Here is a 19,906-nt window from a genome sequence, read left to right as displayed (position 1 = left end):
GTTGCCACGCTCTGCGCATGAACTTTGTAATTCGCAGCAGATGACCACTGGGGGGAGGGGGGGGGTTGGAGGTTTCATTCGGGGTGGTGAGTGTTCCCTCAGACTGCATGAGAGCGCACTGCACGAATTCATTTGGTCTACACAAGAAGTGATGGAGCCGCGCGCTTCACGTGCGCAGTGCGTGTCACCGCACTTTTTCGGGCAGCAAGTGCGTTATGGACGTGTCAATTTCGCGCGCGAGAGAGGAGGAAGGTGACTGCGCGTGAGTGAACACCGCGAAGTGAATGCCGCATCTGTTTCTGGCTGTGCCAGCCGCCAAGTGGGAATGGATACCGGCTACTTCCTGGCGGGGACCTGCTTGGTGCTGCTGTCGCTCAACGGGTTCGTCTTTCCCTCGCAGGCGACGGGCTTTTGTCCCGACCGATGTGACTGTCAGAACCCGCAGCACCTCATGTGCACCAATCGAGGCTTGCGCTCTCTGCCGCAACCCGTTGCGCGGGAGCCCGGAGAGGTGCTCATCTTCAGCCTAGGTGGTAACTTCATTGGTAACATCTCCGCCTTTGACTTCAGACGGTACAGTAATCTCGTACGGTTGAATTTGCAATACAATCAGATACAAACTATTCACCCCAAAGCATTTGAGAAACTCAACAAGTTGGAGGAGCTGTACTTGGGACATAATGGGTTATTGAATATACCCGCTGGTGCTCTACAACCCCTAAAGAAATTAACTATTCTTTGTGGAAATAATAACAATATTAGGAAAATCACACCGGAGCTCTTTACTAATTTGGATAAACTTGTTAAATTGCGGCTGGATGACAACTCAATAGACGTTCTGCCGGACTTTGTGTTTAAAAGTTTGACCAGCCTACATTATCTCCATCTGGAATCCAACAAAGTGCAGCATATTCACAGAAACGCGTTCTCTGACCTCTCCAACCTGCGCTTTCTAAACCTGGCCCAGAACAAGCTGTCAGCCGTGCGCAATGCAGTCACCTTCTCCCAACTCACAGCGCTGACCACTCTGCTGCTGTCTGAAAATGAGATCCAGCACGTTGGGAACCGCGCCTTCCAAAACCTGAAAAAGCTGTCAAAACTGTCCCTCAGCGACAACAGAATCTCTCGGCTGGACAGCGGGGCTCTGAAGGGGCTGTGGAGGCTCAGAGAGCTTCAGATCGACGGCAACGAGCTGGAGGAAATCCCCGCCGGGGTCCTGAACTCTCTGGAGCGCATCGAGGAGCTGGACTTCAGCCGCAACCGGATTTCCAGCGTGGACTCCTCTGCCTTTTCCCAACTCAAACACCTGAGGGTACTCAAGCTGAAGAACAACGCGCTCACCAGCCTGTCCGGGGACATTTTCGCCCTCAACAACTTGCTTGGCGACCTGGATCTCCATGGCAACAAGTGGACGTGCGACTGTCGACTGGAGGAGCCGAAAAGGTGGATGACTGCTGCGCATTCCCAGGGCGAATTGTTGAGTGTTTTGGTGCAGTGTCACCGCCCGGCATCACTGAAGGGGAAATATCTGGACTATGTGAACAGCTCCCAGCTGCAGCCTCTCGGGAACTGGACCCACTTGTGCAGGAGCCAGGTTGAGCCCGAGGAGAGCCGGGGAGGGCACGCGTTGGTAAAGGTGGAGGAAAAAGAGGTCAGGATGGTGGATACAATGAAGCAGATGGGCGGAGGTGAAGAAGTGCAGGCGGAGGAGACGGAAGGCGTTGGTTTGAGGCAGGCGTATAGGGATGGAGTCATCAGGAAGGAAGAGCGGGAGGAGAGGAAGAAGGCAGGAGCGGAGGAGGTGGGAATCCAAGGAGACCAAAGGGTTCTTGCGGGGGCAGAGTCCTCATCTACACATGAAAGAAAGAAACCAAAGAAAGAGCCGCTCGGCCCAAGGTCACGACCTGCTGCAGAGGCTGCTGGTAGACGAGCCAAAGGTAGACGCAGGTCAAATGGCGGCCCCAGAACCGATCCAACAGGTCACGCCGGAAACCATGTCAGGAACTCCACAAATCCAAACGCATGGCCCACCACCACTCCACCGGTCCGCCCAGGAGAAAAGTTTGATCTTCTGAGGTCGTCGGATCAGGAAGAGGCTCCGCCTGTGATCACAGATCCTTGTCTGTTCAACCGCCACATCATCACCAATGTTTCAGTGGCTCAAGTGACATCCAGTACTGTCACCATCTACTGGACCACCAAAGACCACCGGCGCTACGCGCCAGGACTCGGACAGGGCCAAGATAAAGTCCAGTACCGGATTCTGTTCGACCGCTTTGGCCACGCGGATCGCTTCCCCCGCTACGTGTACGCCGTTGGCACGGCTCGCGCCGTGACCCTCCGAGAACTCAGCGCTGACGTGACCTACATGGTGTGCGTGGAAGGCGTAGTCGGGGGCTCCGTGTGTCAAGTTGCTCCCCGTGACCACTGTGCCGGTCTGGTGACTCTACCCGAGGTGCCCGGGCGTGGAGGCACGCTGACCTCCGACCTCCAGCTGGTGACGGTGGCCACACTGGCCGGGAACGCCGCGCTGCTGCTGGTCATTGGCGGCTTCTGGCTGGGGCGCCGCCTGAAGCGGAGGCTGCAGAGGAGGAAGTCGGCCGTGCACGTGCGGCGCATGTACTCCACGCGGAGGCCGTTTCGCCCGGGCGCGGCGGCGGCGGCGGCCCCTCTGTCCGCCGACTTCACCAGCTACCAGAGCAGCTACCAGAGCAGCCGTCAGGCGCGCCTCCCCCCCCTAGAGGAAGGGGACCTCATCGAGTTCCCTTGTGAGCGCTTTATGGACGGAAGCATGCAGAGATTCTCTGACTAGAGCGGAGACACTTCTCCCATTTTTGCTTTGCCTGCAGTCTTATCCCCTCTTCACATATATGTCATGGGTGTTTATGGACGAGGCAACAGTTTCACCTGTTAGTGTCTCGGGTTCCAATTCGACCAAGAGAAACGCTTTTGGGCTGACAATAGAAAAGCTGAGCTCATCAGTACCTTTTCCAACACGGGGAGGAAGTCGAATCCCTCTGACTTCCTCTTCCTGCTTTTGGGCCTTTCCTGTTTCATTTCCTTGCACCTGCGAGTGTTCTTATTTGTGCAACTTGATCATTTGGTGTGTGCGCATACGCATGAATGGTTGCTCACTGATTTCAACTACGGTGCTAATGTTGAGTTCGTAGACATCACGTTGTCTTGTTGTGTTTTGTACAGTGTGTAATGATGGCTGCTGGTTGGCAGGGAAAACGATTGGTTTTGTAATACATCTATCTGGTTTTATACTTTTATATATGATTCTGCATTACATGAAGAAGTAAAATCCCATACAATGTGATTGATTGGTCGTTTCTTTTTTTTGCATGATTTACCCTTCATAAAAGATGACTTTGAAATATCTACCATGTAAACCTCTGATTATTTAAAGAACAAAGGGATAATAGGTCTAGAGGGATTCATGAGTAGTTTTTTGTACATTCATATATTTACAGGCAAGACATAATCATTTTTATTATATAGTTTAGAAATAATATCATAATTTGGCATCTCGGGGATACTATAAATGTTTTGGATATTGTTTTTAAAAGTCCAAATGGAACACTGGTAACCTAAACAAGAATAATAATACATTTCTTGTATTACAAAAGTGAAGCAATTCATAATTCTATCATCCGCAATTTACATTTAAGGGGGAAACCCGAAGAATGTCTGAGATTGGGGGAAGATAATGACATATAATATGTGTCTGTGTGTGTGTGTGAGAGAGGGCGTATGCAACCATGCTTTTGCCTGTGTGGTGGAGGTCTGGCAATAGTTAAGCAGTCCCTTTGTTAGGTGGGTGGAGTGCCTCACACTAATCAAGCACACATGCACGAGGACACGTGTAAACTCACATTCAAAATGAATGCATGCAAGTTATATTCCCCCCCCGAGATGTCAGAATGAAATGCTTTCGACAAAAAATAACATAAACTTCAACTGGTAACAAATGCAGGTCCTCAGGTTCGGGACACTTTTTTTTTACTGCCAAACAAATGCATTGTTTAAATAAAAGACAAATGCTTTCCCGTAGATCATTATTTTTGTGTTACAAAAATAATACATTAATAAGAAACCTTATGGTGATCTGCGTGGTTTCCCACTCCAGTTATTATGGTCTGCTCTCATTGACAAAAGCAGTCACTAGATGGCAGACTAGACCATACTGTATGTGCAGAACACATTCGTAACCATAATCTCATTGCTCACAACCGAAGGTTAGAGGGTAGAATATCAGACAGATTTCATTAAATAGGAAAGGTATAAAAAGAAAAACACAGAATAACAAACCAGGATAACAGTTTTCAATTATTTGACAGGGATTAAAGCATAAAGTGCAGTTTGAGTTTGTGTGTTTGGGCAATTTGGGAAAAAAGTGTCTGAGAGGAAATACTGTGCAATCCTGTTTTAAAACAGCTGTGGGTTGGATTTAAAACGTTTTTTGTACAAGTACGGATTATTTGTAGAAAAATGCATCCTTTTGACTAAAGAAGGCACGTGGTGGTGAAATATAAAACACAAATATTAGCTTTTTTTCCCAAAGAGTAAAACATACTGTGCATAGTCAGTTGGTAGAAGCTAGATCGCTGCAAACAAAAACACTTTTTGAGTAAACACAGGATCCAGGTCTCATGTCACATCACAGGCTTTCAGAAAAGGTCGTTTTCGCACCTGCTGTGGAAAAATACCTTGGTGATCACATGGTTTTCTGAATTCCTCTATCCAGTTCAGTATTTCATCTAAAATGTAGAGCCACATTGAACCCCCCCCCCCCCCCCCCGGGCTAAGCGAGACCTCGATTCAGTTTTGACAGAACCATAATTCAGCCTGGTCGGATTCGGCCCCTCCTCGGTGTGGTGGGGGCTAACGTCCGGGCCCGGGGTTGTGCCCCGTGTCGCCTTTGGAGGTCGAGGAGGTGGAGATGCCGTTGTGTTGGATGGCCCTCAGATGTGACCCGGGACCTAAAGGGGTGGGACTTCCGCCTGGGCTCACCCCTGCAGCTGGACACAGAGAGAGCTGTCAATCAGACCATGTGTGGATAGTCTGTTGTGGTGTGTGGGGTTTGTGAGCATGTGCATGCAAATGAGTGAAAAAGTCACCACACCTCAAGGTTAAAGGAAAATATCTCTTTTATTTCAACAAATGAATACTGTACATACAGGTAAAAATACAACGATAGAAAATACGAAAATAACACATGCCAATGATGCATCCATTTTGTTCTCTGAAGCTCAATATTTAAAACATAAAGGCTGCTTTAATTTAAGCCACAAGGTGCAGTAATTGTTTCTTTTCTTTAAAGTCATGTACAGGTTCAATCAATGTTGAACGTTAACTTTCGCCTGCCTCGAGTCCAAGATAAACATTGTCTGCATTTGGTTCCAAGCAACTTCATGCAAGGCAAAATGCCGCTCAATGTTTCTGAGTCGCAACCCCCCCCCCCCCAAGTGTTATCCAATGTGCTCTGGCTCTGTAGATTCTGGACTTTTTATCTCCCCCTGACCTCCCATGGTCAGAAACCTATGTGCAGGCATACTTTTAAGCATTCAATCTATTATGAGGCAAATCATATCACTGATACAGGCAATCTTTACATTTAGTACGTTACAAAAAAAAAGACTGCTCCATAGTGTCTCAAATACCGTCAAGGTCGGGTTCATTGAATGAGTATGTTGCATGGAAAGGAAAAATTCATTCCTTTAAATGGAAGGTGAGGCTTGCCGCGTTTTCCCCTCGATTGCCCCTCCACATAGGAATAAAAGTGCATGTACCAATATGTGGCGACAGGGCGTCTTTTTAGTGCTGTTTAGGTGCCTTATGTGTCCTGAAGGGTGGAGCGCCTGGACAGGACATAATGTGAACCCCTGGAGTATTTCCCCCATGTGCACACAGAAGGCATAAGGCATAAGGCATTAAAGTCACACCCTGCGTGGTGGATGGAGAAGATGGGTGTCGGGCGTCTGGTGCAGCTGGTGAGAGTTCTAGAGGGGAAGTGCAGGGGGAGGGGCTTTTACTCACTGGGGTACCCCTTTGCCTCTCGCTGCCGGGCGGTGACGGGACAATCCTTGTGGGTGAGCAGGATCTGCTTCAGTTGACCCACCTCTGACCTCAGCGACGTCACCTCGTTCTGTGGGGGGGGGGGGAACATGCAAGCGAACACACTCAGTACCCGGGACGTTTTGAACATGCATGAGCGATGAGCGTGTGTGCGGGCCCCCCCCCCCACCTGTAGCTGCAGGTTTGTGTGCGTCAGCTCTTCGGCTTTCTTCTCCAGCGACGACACCCACACTTTCCTCTTCTGGCGGCAGCGGGTGGCTGCCGCCCGGTTCCGCTCCAGAAACTTCTGCCTGCGCTCGTCGGGGTCCTGCTCCGCCGTCCTCCTGCGGCGGTGGCAGCCTCCTCCTCCAATGCTACCACCGTCCTGCACTGCATGCTGGGAGTGGGATGGATGGGAGGGCTGCATCTGCTGCGCAACCGGTGATAACTACGAGGGGGGGGAAAACAAACATCTTAAAAGTAGCGTCCCTGTGCCGGGAGGCAAAGGGCGGGAAGTCGTGAGGGCGATGTCACCGAAGCTCATCGGTAGATATCAAAAAGCAGTACGCACCTGGGCCGGAGCGGACATGGGGTGCTCAGGTGGCGAGCCCTGCTGCAGGTGGGGAGGCGGGGCTTGGTTAGCCTGTCCGTGGTGGCCGTGGTTGCTCCCCGGATGCTGCGGAGGTGAACCATTGCATTGCTGCTGGAAGGCGAGGGGTGGAGCTTGAAGCTGTGGATGATGAGGGTGATGGTGTTGCAGTGGAGGTGCCTGGTGCCGCTGTGACATCATTTCCATCATGTGACCCATAGATGTCACTGGGTTGTTGATGGCCGCCATTGCTGGGTGGTGCTGTTGGAAGTGGTGGCCCGCAGCCTGTTTGGATCTCTGAGAGGAGATTAAAAGATGGAGTATTACATTTGAAGACATGGTGGGGCAGTGTACGATGAAAAAGGTCTAAACCGACAGAGACCGAGTCGTACATTAAGATAAACACAGTGGAGCCTCAGTAATTGAGAACTCTGTGTACACAGATAGTGCTCCAACCTTTCTTCATGTATGTATATTATTAAAGAAAGGCAAAGATGACACCGACCCTGCAACATTGTTGTATATTGAATCATTTTCTCATTCGTGTTGTGTTATGACTATTTGCATTCTGAGCATTAAAGGACCTCTGACTTTGCCATCGTGGATAAAAATACGAATCCCAGAAAAGGCCCATAAACATCTGGAATGTTCTTATCTTTGGGGAGCACCAAGAAGAATGGTTTTGGTAACTTCTTTAACCTGGATACTAGATACAGTCCTTTTAAGACTCCCTTGGGTAAGATTGCACAGGAACATGTTGAATATTTAATTCAAGGTTTAGTACTTTACAAAACGTGAATAACTAGTCTACAATAATCCATTCAGAAACATAAACACATATATCCACACACAGTGTGTCTGAACACTTGGTAACCAGTGACACCAAACCATCTTTGAGTTGATATCTTGTTCATGAAGAGCTTGAGGATATACATAAACTTTTTCCGTCTCTCTCATACTGGCTGTGGTGCGTTCGACCCCCATCACTGACTAAATTGGTAACAGCAGACAAGCTGCCGGCCACAGTATCCTTAATCTACCGAGCCAAACGTCTCAAAATAAAAAAACATAACCGCCGTTAGCCACAATCTTAGCTCATCGTCGCCTTTTCTCCTAATTAACCTCGACCGTGAAAACAACCGAAGAAGACGGGGATAATGTGTCCCAACAAATGCGGCGGTTCTGCAGCCTGATAGCTTCGCACTTTATCATTCACAATTCACAGGCCGTAAGAGCTAAATTAAACCTCATCTCACCTTTCTCCTACACTAAGCAGAGGAGAGAGGGAGAGGTCATGTTTAGAGCATGACATCACCCCCCCCCCCTCCCCCCCCCTCCACCCTCCCCTCCCCACCCCTCCTCCAAACCCCCCTTTCCAGGCCATGTTGCTATCTGTTCCCTGTTACACAATAATTCTTTAAGAGAAGAAGCAGATTTTTCTTTTTCTCCCCTCCAACCATTCAACAACGAAAAAAAAGGGAGCACATTTAGCCGGTGCCAAGGATGAGGTCACCGAGCTGTACGTGCCAGCTTTGCCAGCCGGCCCGGGCTGCCAGTCACACACACACACACACACACACACATGCATGCACGCGCGCACACAGCCACACACACTGAACAGGACGGGACACGAGTAGTTGGGCTCTGTTTACTACATAGAAACACCCTGACACTGGGGCCTGTGGTTACATCATGGGTCTCCTTGGCCCGGATGACACACGGCGTTGATATTTCTGTCTGGAGGGATCAGTGAATGAAGACACAGAACTGTACATGAAACAGTGATCCACTTGTTAAACGTTTGCTTTCCCACTTCAGCCGAGCGCGCAGTTACTGTACGACGGAGGCATGTTTATAGACCCGCCGTGGTTTTACAGAGTCGGAGTCCGGTTTCACGCCCTCGAAACGCAAAACACAACACCTGGCAAGACTGAATTACAATGGAATTAAGTCGGCCTGGAGAAGAAGTCCGTGCGCTTGAGGGAGAGAGAAGTTTCAGCTATGAACCTGCAAACCGAGCAGCTTTGAAACCTAAAACCACTTTTAATTTACCCACTCTATAAACAAACTCTGCACATGAAGTCATAACCTGTGTGTGCGCTTGTGTGTGTGTGTGTGTGTGTGTGTGTGTGTGTGTGTGTGTGTGTGTGTGTGTGTGTGTTCGTGTGTTTTTGTGTGTGTGGATGCAGGGGCGATTTCGCAGTTTTCCTTTTGAAGTCGCTTTTGATAGCACACACATCTTTAATAATTCAGCTAGAGAGAGGAAATGTAAAATTTACAAGGGGAGAGATTGAGAGCAGGTTGACACAAGGAAAATAAAACAAGCGAGGAAGCCAGAGGGAGCTTGTAGGTTGGGACTTCCTGTGGTGCGTGTGTGTCTGTGTGTGTGTGTGTGTGTTAAACTTAGGAATTACCCTGTTTCCTGTCTTTACTGATTGGGAAGAAAAGAATCCAAAATGCAGAATATAAGATGAAGCGTGTATAATTGATTTAATTCCAAAGTCGATATGTGAAATAATTTAAAGCTTGGAGGTATAGTTCTCTGATTGGTAAAACGTTTGTCTGTTAAATATTAAGCTAAAGCCAGCAGAGGGTAATTGTAGCTGAGGATAAAGTATGGAAACAGAAGGAAACGGTTAGACTGGGTCTGTCCGAAACGAAAATGATGTTTTAAGGATTTATTGGCCCTGAGCAGTTGCCATGCAATCAGCAGAGAATCCAGGAAATGACTTCTCCTAAAAAGAAAAATTGTGTGGCTCCTGTGAAAAAGTGCAAATTGTGATTTTTACACTTCAGTTGTAAACCAGTGAGCTTTAGAGGCGATAGTTGGGCTTTGTTGCAGTTGGACAGAGCCATGCTAACTCCCCCCCCCCTTGTTTCCAGTCTTTATGCTAAGCTAACCAGCTGCCAGTGGTAGCTTAATACCGACCAAACCAATACGACATTGGTAAAACTTTTATCCACAATTCATTCAGAAACCAAACAATTGTGTTCCGAAAAATGTCACACTACCGGTTTATTACTGCAATGTGAAAATCCGATTGAGTCCGTAAAGAACGGCAGAGAGTCAGAAGATATGTCGTCAGTACCTGGGGCGAGGAGCAGGAGAGGCTGTGTGCTGGACCGGGTAAACCCATTAAACACGACATTTGCTTCTCTATCTGAAAAGGCAAGAAATTGACACAAAAATAACCTTTCAACTGTGACAAGGAAAAGCCATATCACATACATAAGCCAGAGTCTAACGAGTTCTCCATAAGGTCACATCCATTTGGAGTGTGACACTTTTGATTAATTCATGCACACAAGAGTGAAGTGAATTTTCCTGTCGGCTCGTGTATATTTTGAACCTCGGTGATCTTGACCGTGCACCTTGGCCATCACACCCGCATCCATAAAAGATAACGCCGGCACGTCCCACGTGAGAAACGCGCCAGCAACCCGGGGGCTCCGGTGTACTCACGGGCAAGTGCTGAGCAGAAGCCCCTTGCATGGCGGGGTCTGGCAGGGTGCCGGGCAGGGAGGCCGGCAGCGGCTGCCTTTGTCTGTTCCGCATGTGCAGGAGGGAGGACAGCGACCCGGGAACTGGCCTGTGGTCAGCCACAAAGAGAGGGACAGAGGAGCGGGTCAGGCCTAGAGAGTGCCGTCCACAGCTAAGGTTTCCATTGTCAGAGACACAGAGAGAGGTTTCAAGTTGAAACATTTATAGCTGTAATGGCAGATGGGGGGGTTAGGCGCAGATAGATGGGCAGAAAAGGTCATCGGGTCCGCTACGGATGGATAATCGGGTGTTACAAATCTGCAGGCTCATTGGAGAAGAATTATGACCAAATCTGCTCGATAATAGACTTGATATACAACACATTAACTGTTTTTACTTTGAGAGGTATCCATTGAAATATCGATCTAATATAGTTCTGTCTCCACCCCAATATAATGGACGGGATTGGAATTTCACCTCTGGGGCTCAGAATATTGAAAATTATTCTAAATAATCTCCTAAAATGGTGCTCCTAATGAAAACTATTGTTTTGTGGATTATCCAGATTAATATGGACATATGTTGCTGGAAAGAGTTTCTTCCTGTTTTTAAAAGTAATTTTGTGGAACAATTAAGTCAAATCCACTGCACTGACAACATAGATTCAGTCCAAATAAGCTACGTTATATTTTATTAGGAGTAGAAAATGACTTTGGCTTTCATACGTCTGTGGTAAATTGCTTGTAAAATCATTTTCATCCGTTGTGCTCATATAACAAAATATAGGGTTACATATTCTCCTTATTGTAACTGTGCCTAAACATATACTATTAAAGCAGAATTTGTTATGTCGTAGAACTCAATGCGTCATTTTTCTTCTTCCACTCAGACACAGAATGTCACACTGATTGTTTAATGTTGTCTAGAAAAGAATAAAAGGTGGTTTTTAATCAGTCAGTAAAATCTGGCACCGCTGAACGGAGGACAAAATCTCTGAGGTGGAAATGCGGTCACTTGAAACCTGAACTATCTGCAACGGACCACTAGAAGTAAATGAGAAGACGTTTTGTGAATCGGGTGAATTGACACCCCTAAAATCGGAACAAATGTATCCACTGAAGGAAAGAGAAAAAAATCTAAATGTTGTTGTATGTGAGCCCAAAAGGCCCAAGCAGAGGTTTGAGGCGGGGCAAAGTGAGTGGAAACTATTGTGAGGCGAAAAACGTGACAAGGAAAACCCAAAAAAAAAAACACGACAAAATAAAGTGACAGCTTGAGAGGGAGGAAAGACGCTTAGGGTTCACAGCGGGGGACGTAGAGACCCCGGGGGGGGGAGGGGGGGCCGTGTGCTGAGCTAACCCGCTCTCTGGCTCTCGGCCAATTGGTGAGGTCATCGGCAATGATGTCATCTCTCAATCCGGGGGTAAGCGGCCCGTTTAACGTACAACAAAGTATCAGACGAACCAAAACAGCGTTTTCTAACGTAACCACAACAGCTCCGCCGGGCCTACAGCCAGACTCTCTGAGACCAGGTCGCCATGGAAACGGGTCGTAAACACGAGGGGAAACAGTCAGACACTCAATCCACGGTTCATAAAGCAACACTTAGCCGGTTTCACTGACTAACGTGCTGTCTGGGTTCACCTCCTGTCCCATCAGGTCCAGTCTGCTCCTGGACAGATGTTTGGAGCTCATTATGTCATTGACTTGCTTTTGGTACTTTGGCTCACCGTATCTATGAAGATGTGAAACTGTGTCTGGCAGGCACATGTCACAAGGCTCCGTTAGTAAAGAGCTACAAATGACAGGTGTACCGGTGACCATGGGTTAATGAAAATGAAAAACAAATAAAAGTGGCAGTGGAAATGGAAGTTAAGTTTTAGGTTTCAGTCCAAGCAATAAGTGACAAGTACGTGTTTGGTTTGGTCTTGTGTCCAAATCTGTTTTCATTTATAAAGGTTGAGCTGCTTGTATTATCATCTTCAATGTTACCATTTCTGTTGCCAGAATTCATTTAAATCTGTGAAAAGTTGGAATTTGACCAACCTAAACAATCATAGCATAGAGTAAATCTGTTCACATCCAACAGCGTGCTCCAATTAAAACTAGCGTGACAACTTTTCATTAAACCCACAATACGTGCATCACATAAATCCAAAATGTGAAGTTCGGGAAAAGTTGGAATGTCAGGAGGAGGGAGAGCAGTCGGTGGGAGCTGGTCAGATGAAAGACAGGAACTCCTCTAATCTGTCTGCCGAACGGGGCGATAACCAGGGAGCCGTGGAAGCCGCACAGGCGCTGAGAGACTCCAGTCTGGCTGCTCTCTTAACAGACATAACAGAGGCAGAATTTGGGTGCCAGGCTGGGTCGTGTCAGTGGGTTTCAGAGGGGGGGGGGGGGGGGGTGGGGGGGGGGTGCAGCGGTTCTCCATCTCTTTTGCTCTGACTTTGTTCTTCAGTAAATTGATGTTTCATTTTTTTTTTTCTCTTTCTCTCAGCTCATTAGTGCAGTGGTAAATTATGCAGCGGGACATGCCAGTCCGTGCCAGGCCAGGCAGAATGAGTTATAATGCATCCACAACAGGACGGGCGAGACAGGGGGTTTGAAGGAGAGGAAGATAAAAAGGAACGAGCGCAGCTGTGTGGGGTGCGTGTGTGTGTGTGTGTGTATGCGAGCGCCGCTCAGGTGTGCACGTGCCCGCGTTCCGACGCTCACCCCGAGTGTGCGAGGGCGGAGGGGGCCTGGGTGATGACTGATCCGGCCTGCGAGGAGGACAGCGCTTGCTGGGCCGCCAGGCTGCAGCTGGGGCCCATCACGGGGCCATGCGAGTGTAGGTGCAGCAGCGGGTGGGTGTGCTGATGGTGCAGCGGCGTCTGCGTCTGCGGGTGCTGAGGTCGGGGCGGGTGCTGGAGCTGGAGCTGGGGCTTGAGCTGCTGCTGGTTCATGCAGGGCGGCCCATTGTGAGAAAGCCTCTGCGGGGGGGAGGGGGGGGGGGGGGGGAGAAGCGGGAGAGACAATCAGCTGGGACCCTTTCGAACTTGCATTATCAACGTGTTTTTGTGACCTTTGGTGACCTTTTGTGTGTCCGCGTGTGTTTGATGTCTGGCTGTTTAATTTACGGGGGGAATATGTGCCTGGTGTGCCTTTCCTGGTGTGTCTTTCCTCGCAGCAGGTCAGATATCTGCGGTTTTCGAAGTGCTTTATCTCCCTGGCGCTCAAGTGTCCCTTAAAACGCTAGCGCTGAACCAGAAATAGCCAAACAATTTAAAAACTCTTGCTTTGTATTTTTGTTAAAAAAAAAAAATGTTAAGTACCTGTTTGCTTTTCTCTTCTTCTTGTGCTTGAAGAAACTCTTCCTCTATCTCCTTGAACAGACCCACCTCTTCACAGTTCTGCAAAAATCGCGTTGGCGTCGGAGTCTGGTCTGGAAGGATGTAGAAGAAATGCGTAAACAAACGAGGAGGAACCGGCTACAAAACCACGCGGACATTTATGTATCGCCGAGCTTTTTGCCAGAATAGTCTTCCCTCTTTCAGACTTATTTACTTTCTAAAACCCAATCTCGCCCGAGCGGCAACGCCGACAGAGGAACCAAGCCTCCTCCCAGCCGTGCCCTCCTGTCTCTCCCTATGTGATAACAACAGTCTGTCTCTTTGGGCCGTCTAAACATGCGCGGGTCAGAGGTCAGCTGGACTCTTTGTTTTGACATGAGATTTCCTGCAGGAGGCGTGACGGGCTACAGGACGGACAAAGAGAGAGAGAGAGAGAGAGAGAGAGAGGGAGAGCTGCAGAGGGAGGGTCTGCGGAGGTTAGATGGGATGCGCGTGTTTATTTCCAGATGGACGGCTGTCTCTATGGTTACAGGCATTGTCACGTGACACTTATGATCATGGGTCAGGACCGCTGTGGTGCAACGGAAAAGATCTTTGCCGAGGGAGAGAGGGATTGGTTCATCAAACCTTTGTTGCTTCTAAATAGCTGTTTTATTTAGTTAAAAGCACGGCACTACTAATTCCCTGGTACGTGCGGTGCACGTATAGTTTGAGTGTAGTTCTGGAGGATTTGCAATTATAATATCTCAAAAAGTATTTAGACAATCAGGGCACAACCTGTCCCCATTAAACACCATTATAATTAAATCTCTGTTGGGTTAGCAGCGAATTAGAAACAGGATGAGCGCTTAGTGTGGGATGAATGAGAAGAGGAAGAAGATGGGGAATTGACTAATACTAATCACTCATTTACTAATTTACTTGATGATAAAATCATCAATAACATTTTTATTTTCCTTTACAACAAATAATTTTCCCTAATGTTGCCTTTCATGTCAGTAAACCTTTAGATCGTTGGTTGAGCAAGAAAAAGCCATTTGAAGGAGTCATCTTTGGCTCTGGGAATTTTGCAATGACTTTTTACAGCTTTTGCTATTTTGTGTAATTTGATAGTGTGATTAATTCAGAAATCAATGCTCCACTGTGGTATTAACCTGTACATAACCCACTGCTGTGGTGATAAACGATACAGTCCATCTGATATCTGTAAATACTGATGCATTTACTCAATGCTTTGTTAGTGTTATTTGCAAATCCAGAAAGGTTGGTTTTAGCTGATGTTGTTATCGGCGTGTTCGGTCTAATCTGATGGCGTATATACTGTACATGTTTCAACATGAGCGGCTCTGTTTCACAACACAAACTATACGAGGGACAGAGGCCTGTATGGAGGTTATCTGCTTTCATAGCGTATAACTAGCGTCATCATTTTTTCATCAAGCAATGATCCTGAAAAGAGGTCAGCACACACACACACACACACACACACACGCACACGTATATGGCCAGACAAAAGCTGAACTGTGACATACAGCATATCTAAGTAGTGCAATGAGGAAGATTATAAACGGCTATGGGGAGATAAGCGGAAACACAAGCTCAAGTAGCTCAAAAATTGTTTTTTTCTTTTCTTTCTTTTTTCGTGCACTCTCACCTGTGAAAGCCGTATCCGTCTTGATGGAGGAGAACTTGAGGGACATCTCGTGCTTGCGCCTGTGGATGACCAGATGCTCCTCCGACGGGAAGCCCTGCAGCGCACCGATAGAGTAAAGAAAGATAAGAAGAGATGCGGGGCAGCTGCATGGCACACTGGGACGCCATGTTCAGTGGAAACAGCCAACTCCCGTAGCTTAGAAATCTGTAGACGATCTCGGAATATTTATTGCTCCAAAGTATGAAACAAATGTAAAAATGCATTTGTCGTATTTATTTTTTATGAGTCTTAATGTAGTTTTTTATTCCACTAGAAATGCTAAACTAGCCTTTTTAGCAGTCTTTTTGGAGTGTATATGCTACCTCACATTACATGTGACAAATTAGACTTTCTATTATCTTATCATTATTAACTTGGAAACACATTATGGCCAAAATGAAACATTTTTTTTTACAATATCGAAGCAAATCATTTCACCACATTCCTTTATTTTCTCATAATCAATAATCTAATCTGACCGTAATGATATATTTCCCTGCAAAAAGAAAAGAAGAAGGACAACCAGCTTCTTCGGTGCGCGTCTGACACACACTCTCTGTATCCAACTGACCTGAGAGCAGCTCGGGGCGCCGCACACATAAGGCCTGTCCTGTTTGTCATTCATGTCATCCACAAGCCTGCAAGACAGAAGAAGCAAGAACACCCGTTTAACCTGCAATCCTCATCATGGCCTATACGGCGTGTGTTTGTGTGTGAGTGTGTTTGGGGGCGGTTCTGTGTCCCTCTCGGAGCTCAGTCACCGTGCGATGGTTCCTGGTCGGCCCGGCGGGCCCGTGGTGCCCGTAGCTGTGACTACGCAGAGGCAGTCCCCTTGGATAAATCACACGCTGAGCTGGCGGGATACAGTCTTGCTCCCATTATCACGTCCTTATCGTGGGAGTCTTGTGCAGTGAGGTAGATGCCACAGAGACACATTATCTCGGTGGGGGGGGGGGGGGGGGGCTTTGGTGCCGGCAGGAGAGCAGCAGCATCGCTGCTTATGGCAGGTAGTCATTCTTATGACATATTAGTGCTGTAATAAATACGTTCTGTTTGTGCTTTCCCTAACCGTTCATTACTCGTGGCTGATAACAATGTACGCACCGGGAGGAAATCAAAGCCTCACGGCACCCCCCAGCTTTACTTTTGCTGGTGACTGTGTAGGGAAGTGCTTGGTGTAGAGAGCAATTGAGCTTTCATCTAGTCTTCAGCCAATAACATGAGCTTGATGACAGGATACATGCTTGCCATGCGCAAGCGTGAAAACAAGGTCGCCGTAAGGTAAAAATATCAACGCAAAGACGGAATGAAGTCTCAAGTCAAGTCTTCGGTGGAGATATTAAGCCGGTGATGGGGGGTAATTGTGACATATTTGAAGTATACGAGTCCTGCTGACTGCTCATTTTCCACTGAGACCGAAGAAGGAAGTCTTCATCTCCCCGGCCTCTCCGCCGTGTGTCACCACGCAGGATTCACACACTTCACGGAGAGGTCAATGAGGGTCACGCTCGCTACACGTTTCAACCTCCTACAAATATCTGCTGGGGCGGGGATCGAGAACTGGTCACGGTACTGATGGCGGCGACGAGCCGTGCAGCGGGCCGCAACTTCACAGGTACACACACACGCAACCCCCCCCCCACCCCCAAGAAAACTTTGGGTTCGCGTGAGCAGAAGGCGCCGAGAAGACAGTAAAGTGGGTCCTGATGTTGTGGGAAAGAGTGACAAAGGAGAAAGAGGGCAAAAGTACATGCTTCCATAAGAAATGGAAAGTGTGTGTGTGTGAGTGTGTGTTTTAGTGTGGGATTGTAGAGTGACATTAGAGTGATGGAGAGAGGAATGGAAAAGGCAAAAGGCAGTGATAGAGAGAGAGAAAGAGAGGGAGAGAGAGAGAGAGAGGAGGAGACAATGAATGGAAGAAAGAAGGAATGAGGGTGGGAGGAGGCAGGGGGAGAGCTGAAGGCTGAAGGCCGACTACTGACAGGTTTGAACCTGCCTCAGCCCCCATTTTCCAAACGCAGCGAGTAGCGATGACTTCATAGGTGTGTGTGTGCGTGTGTCTGTTTAAGTGTGTGCGTGTGTCTGTTTAAGTGTGTGCGTGTGTCTGTTTAAGTGTGTGTGTGTGTGTGTTTGTGTGTGTGTGTGTGTGTGTGTTACGATATCGAATAAACAAACAGGTGTCTGCCAGTAAACAATTTTCGATAGATAGTCCACTATCAAAATCCATCGACAAGGATGGAAGATTTTACAGTTTTGTAGGTTTCTATGGAAGTGCACTTTAACAGTGTATTGAAGCAATGGTATTAGTGTACATTATTTTATATTTCAGCCATTCGTGTGTGGATGGATGGTGATAACGCTATCATCTTCAACATCCTGATAACTTATTTGTCATACAGTCAGCAGCAGAAGAAGTAGAGCAGACTCAGCAGATTTTCAGCAAAACCTTCCGTCAGAGCGATTACGTCAATGCAAAATGACGTCATCCTCAATGCACAAAACCCACAACAGATCCGAGGGGACAAGACGACAAACACGTTGCAAATTCAAACGGACTTTATTTTTATTTTTTACTTTGTTAATCACTGGGGGACAACTGGATCATACGACTTTTTTTCGTCACTTCCTCCTCTCGCTCCACTTGTGATGGATGACATAATGCACTTCGCAACTTCTAAAACCACCTGCTTTTGAATCATGTGCAAGATCCATCTTTAATAAATTAAATTTTCAAAAAAAATAGAAAGTCAACTTTACTTACTACTTCTCAAAGTTGCCATGTCGAATGAGGTGAACGTAAATATCGGCTTAAAATGAGACGGCGGTGGTGAGCAGCGAGTCGTCCGGCGGGATGTGTCTCGAGAACATGCCGGCGTGTTTGCTCCCGTCGCGCTGCGTGCTCAAGCCGCTCGTCCCGCAAACACAGCTGTAAAGACAGCGCTGTCACACACACCCCCCCACACCCCCCAAATAGACACTAGCACTCGACCCCCGTCCGCCTTGTGATGGGACTCAAACAAACAAACAAAAAAACTTCCCTCTTAACTTTACAGTAGTAGAGCGTAAAAAAAAGTAAGACAAAAAAAAGAGAAAGACGATTAAATGTAAATATAACGGCGTCGGGCGAGCATTTTGCTGCGGAGTTTAAAGTTTTGTGAATGAAAGTAAATTGCGGAGGCTTACCTACAAGTCGAGAGGGACAAGCGGCGCTCCGGAGAGGAACCACGTTGGACTGGAGCGAGATTACAATACGTTCTATTTACAGAAGCATTACATCATTCTCCCGGTGACGTCACGTGGGATTCCTGAACTTCTAAATCATTGCGGTCCCGTACGGCGAGAGGGGTTGAGGGATTCGAGGGGAGAGGGGGGCGGGGTTTAGACACCCTGTCGGTAGGCTCTACGGGGACGGACGGGACAGCGGCATTGTGGTGGAAGGCTCACCGAAGGACAACCCGCGACAACGTGACGGGACACGGGGCGGACTGGGGGTGTTGGGTTGGGGGGGGGGGGTGTGGAGACCCGGCTTTTTTCTCTCTCACCCCACTTTCATTCTTCCTGAAATGGGACGTCCCAGCGTCTGGACCGAGTTTATGCATCAAAACGAAAAAAAGCCCCCCCCCCCCTGATTTTTTTTGTGTGTGGTACTTTTCCGGCTTCTAGGAAAGTATTATTTAAAAAAAAAAAAAACATAATATTCTTGGAGAGAGAAATTAAGCTGTGCTTTGTTCAAACGACATGTTCATTATGAGAATATCTTAGTGGTAAACAAACATATGCTTCTTCAACTAATAATAATAATAAGAAATCTTATTTTATAAATATACTAAATGTGCCCCTATGTTTTAATCTCTAATGACCCCAAACAGTTGTACCGTAAGTATTATCAGGTACAGAAAGATCAAGATAATAGGTAATAGGTTAACAATAAAAAACAGACCAAAATGAACACAACATATTAAAGTCAGACATTCAGGTGAAAAACCTAAACAATATAATATACATGTAATATAAATATATAATTATATACACTATTCAAAATACCATTTTCCCAAAGTTTTTTTATTGCAACCACTGGGGTTATTATTGGATAATACAGTATATTCCGCTGTGGTGACAAAAATATTTGAATGAGGAAACACATTTCATTTCAATTTTTGCAGTGGAGCTTTATTGATAAAAATGTAACGTGTCATCACCATCAACACGTCCACAGTCACTACGCACACTGGCAGTCATTGTGTGTTCCACATGATGTCATGAAGTCATGAACAGGACAAAGACTCCTACACACACAGGTTTGTGTAGAGGACACACATCTTATACAGGAACGAAACATGGTTTGATAGAGTTGAGATTTGAGGTATTCATAGTCATTGCTTTTTAATGTTTTTCACTGAATTTAGAATTTGGTTGTCTTTGCAAAAACATGTTTGAAATGCTCACTGTTTAGTATTTTAATTCAAATCATTCATACAATGCCATGAAATACCAATGGTCATACGAAACATCCGGAAGGACTGTGGTCATTCACCTCTCTGCGGAATTAAGAGATAGAGCAATATCTCTGCCATATTTGGTCCGTCTCTCCGGTGGCCGAGCTGGAGCTCGACAGAGGGATACGTTTTTTGTTGTGGTTGAGGAGAAAAATGGGACCAAACCCCACTGACTCATCATCCACCAATCACATTAGGTATGCAAATGCTGGCAACAAGAAGAAACAGGAAGTTGTGATGATGTCACTCTTTGTT

General features: G+C 47.1%; 2 protein-coding genes across 3 annotated transcripts; one reads left to right on the top strand and one right to left on the bottom strand.

The window, feature by feature from the left end:
- Nucleotides 1-92: 92 nt before the first annotated feature.
- tril (TLR4 interactor with leucine-rich repeats) lies at nt 93-3,594 on the top strand. Its single transcript, XM_037474415.2, has one exon. The coding sequence runs from the start codon at nt 326-328 to the stop codon at nt 2,810-2,812; it is 2,487 nt and encodes an 828-aa protein (XP_037330312.2). The 5' UTR covers nt 93-325; the 3' UTR covers nt 2,813-3,594.
- A 1,206-nt stretch (nt 3,595-4,800) lies between these two features.
- LOC119219312 (cyclic AMP-responsive element-binding protein 5) lies at nt 4,801-18,583 on the bottom strand. 2 transcript variants are annotated; one of them, XM_037474456.2, is made up of 11 exons: nt 18,339-18,583; nt 15,727-15,793; nt 15,117-15,210; nt 13,445-13,554; nt 12,846-13,102; nt 10,113-10,239; nt 9,739-9,810; nt 6,632-6,946; nt 6,251-6,508; nt 6,043-6,151; nt 4,801-5,024 (listed from the first exon to the last, which is right to left on the bottom strand). In XM_037474456.2, exons 2-11 carry the CDS (start codon nt 15,778-15,780, stop codon nt 4,888-4,890), a joined length of 1,533 nt encoding a protein of 510 aa, XP_037330353.1. In that variant the 5' UTR covers nt 15,781-15,793; nt 18,339-18,583; the 3' UTR covers nt 4,801-4,887. The 2 variants fall into 2 exon arrangements, with proteins under 2 accessions (XP_037330353.1, XP_037330354.1); XM_037474457.2 differs by lacking the exon at nt 18,339-18,583 and adding an exon at nt 17,917-18,082.
- Between the last annotated feature and the right edge of the window lie 1,323 nt (nt 18,584-19,906).

This window comes from Pungitius pungitius, chromosome 17 (genome assembly GCF_949316345.1).
Source record: "Pungitius pungitius chromosome 17, fPunPun2.1, whole genome shotgun sequence".
Taxonomy (NCBI): Eukaryota; Metazoa; Chordata; class Actinopteri; order Perciformes; family Gasterosteidae; genus Pungitius; species Pungitius pungitius.
This window is presented reverse-complemented; position numbering and strand designations above follow the sequence as displayed.

Excerpts from the sequence above, each read along its gene's own strand:
- tril (XM_037474415.2), top strand. The coding sequence starts at position 326 with ATGGATACCGGCTACTTCCTGGCGGGGACCTGCTTGGTGCTGCTGTCG.
- LOC119219312 (XM_037474456.2), bottom strand. The coding sequence starts at position 15,780 with ATGAATGACAAACAGGACAGGCCTTATGTGTGCGGCGCCCCGAGCTGC. Across the intron at positions 6,152-6,250 it reads ACACAAACCTGCAGCTACAG|AACGAGGTGACGTCGCTGAG; the intron begins GTGGGGGGGGGG and ends CCCCCCCCACAG. Across the intron at positions 5,025-6,042 it reads AGAGGCAAAGGGGTACCCCA|CTGCAGGGGTGAGCCCAGGC; the intron begins GTGAGTAAAAGC and ends CTCTGTGTCCAG.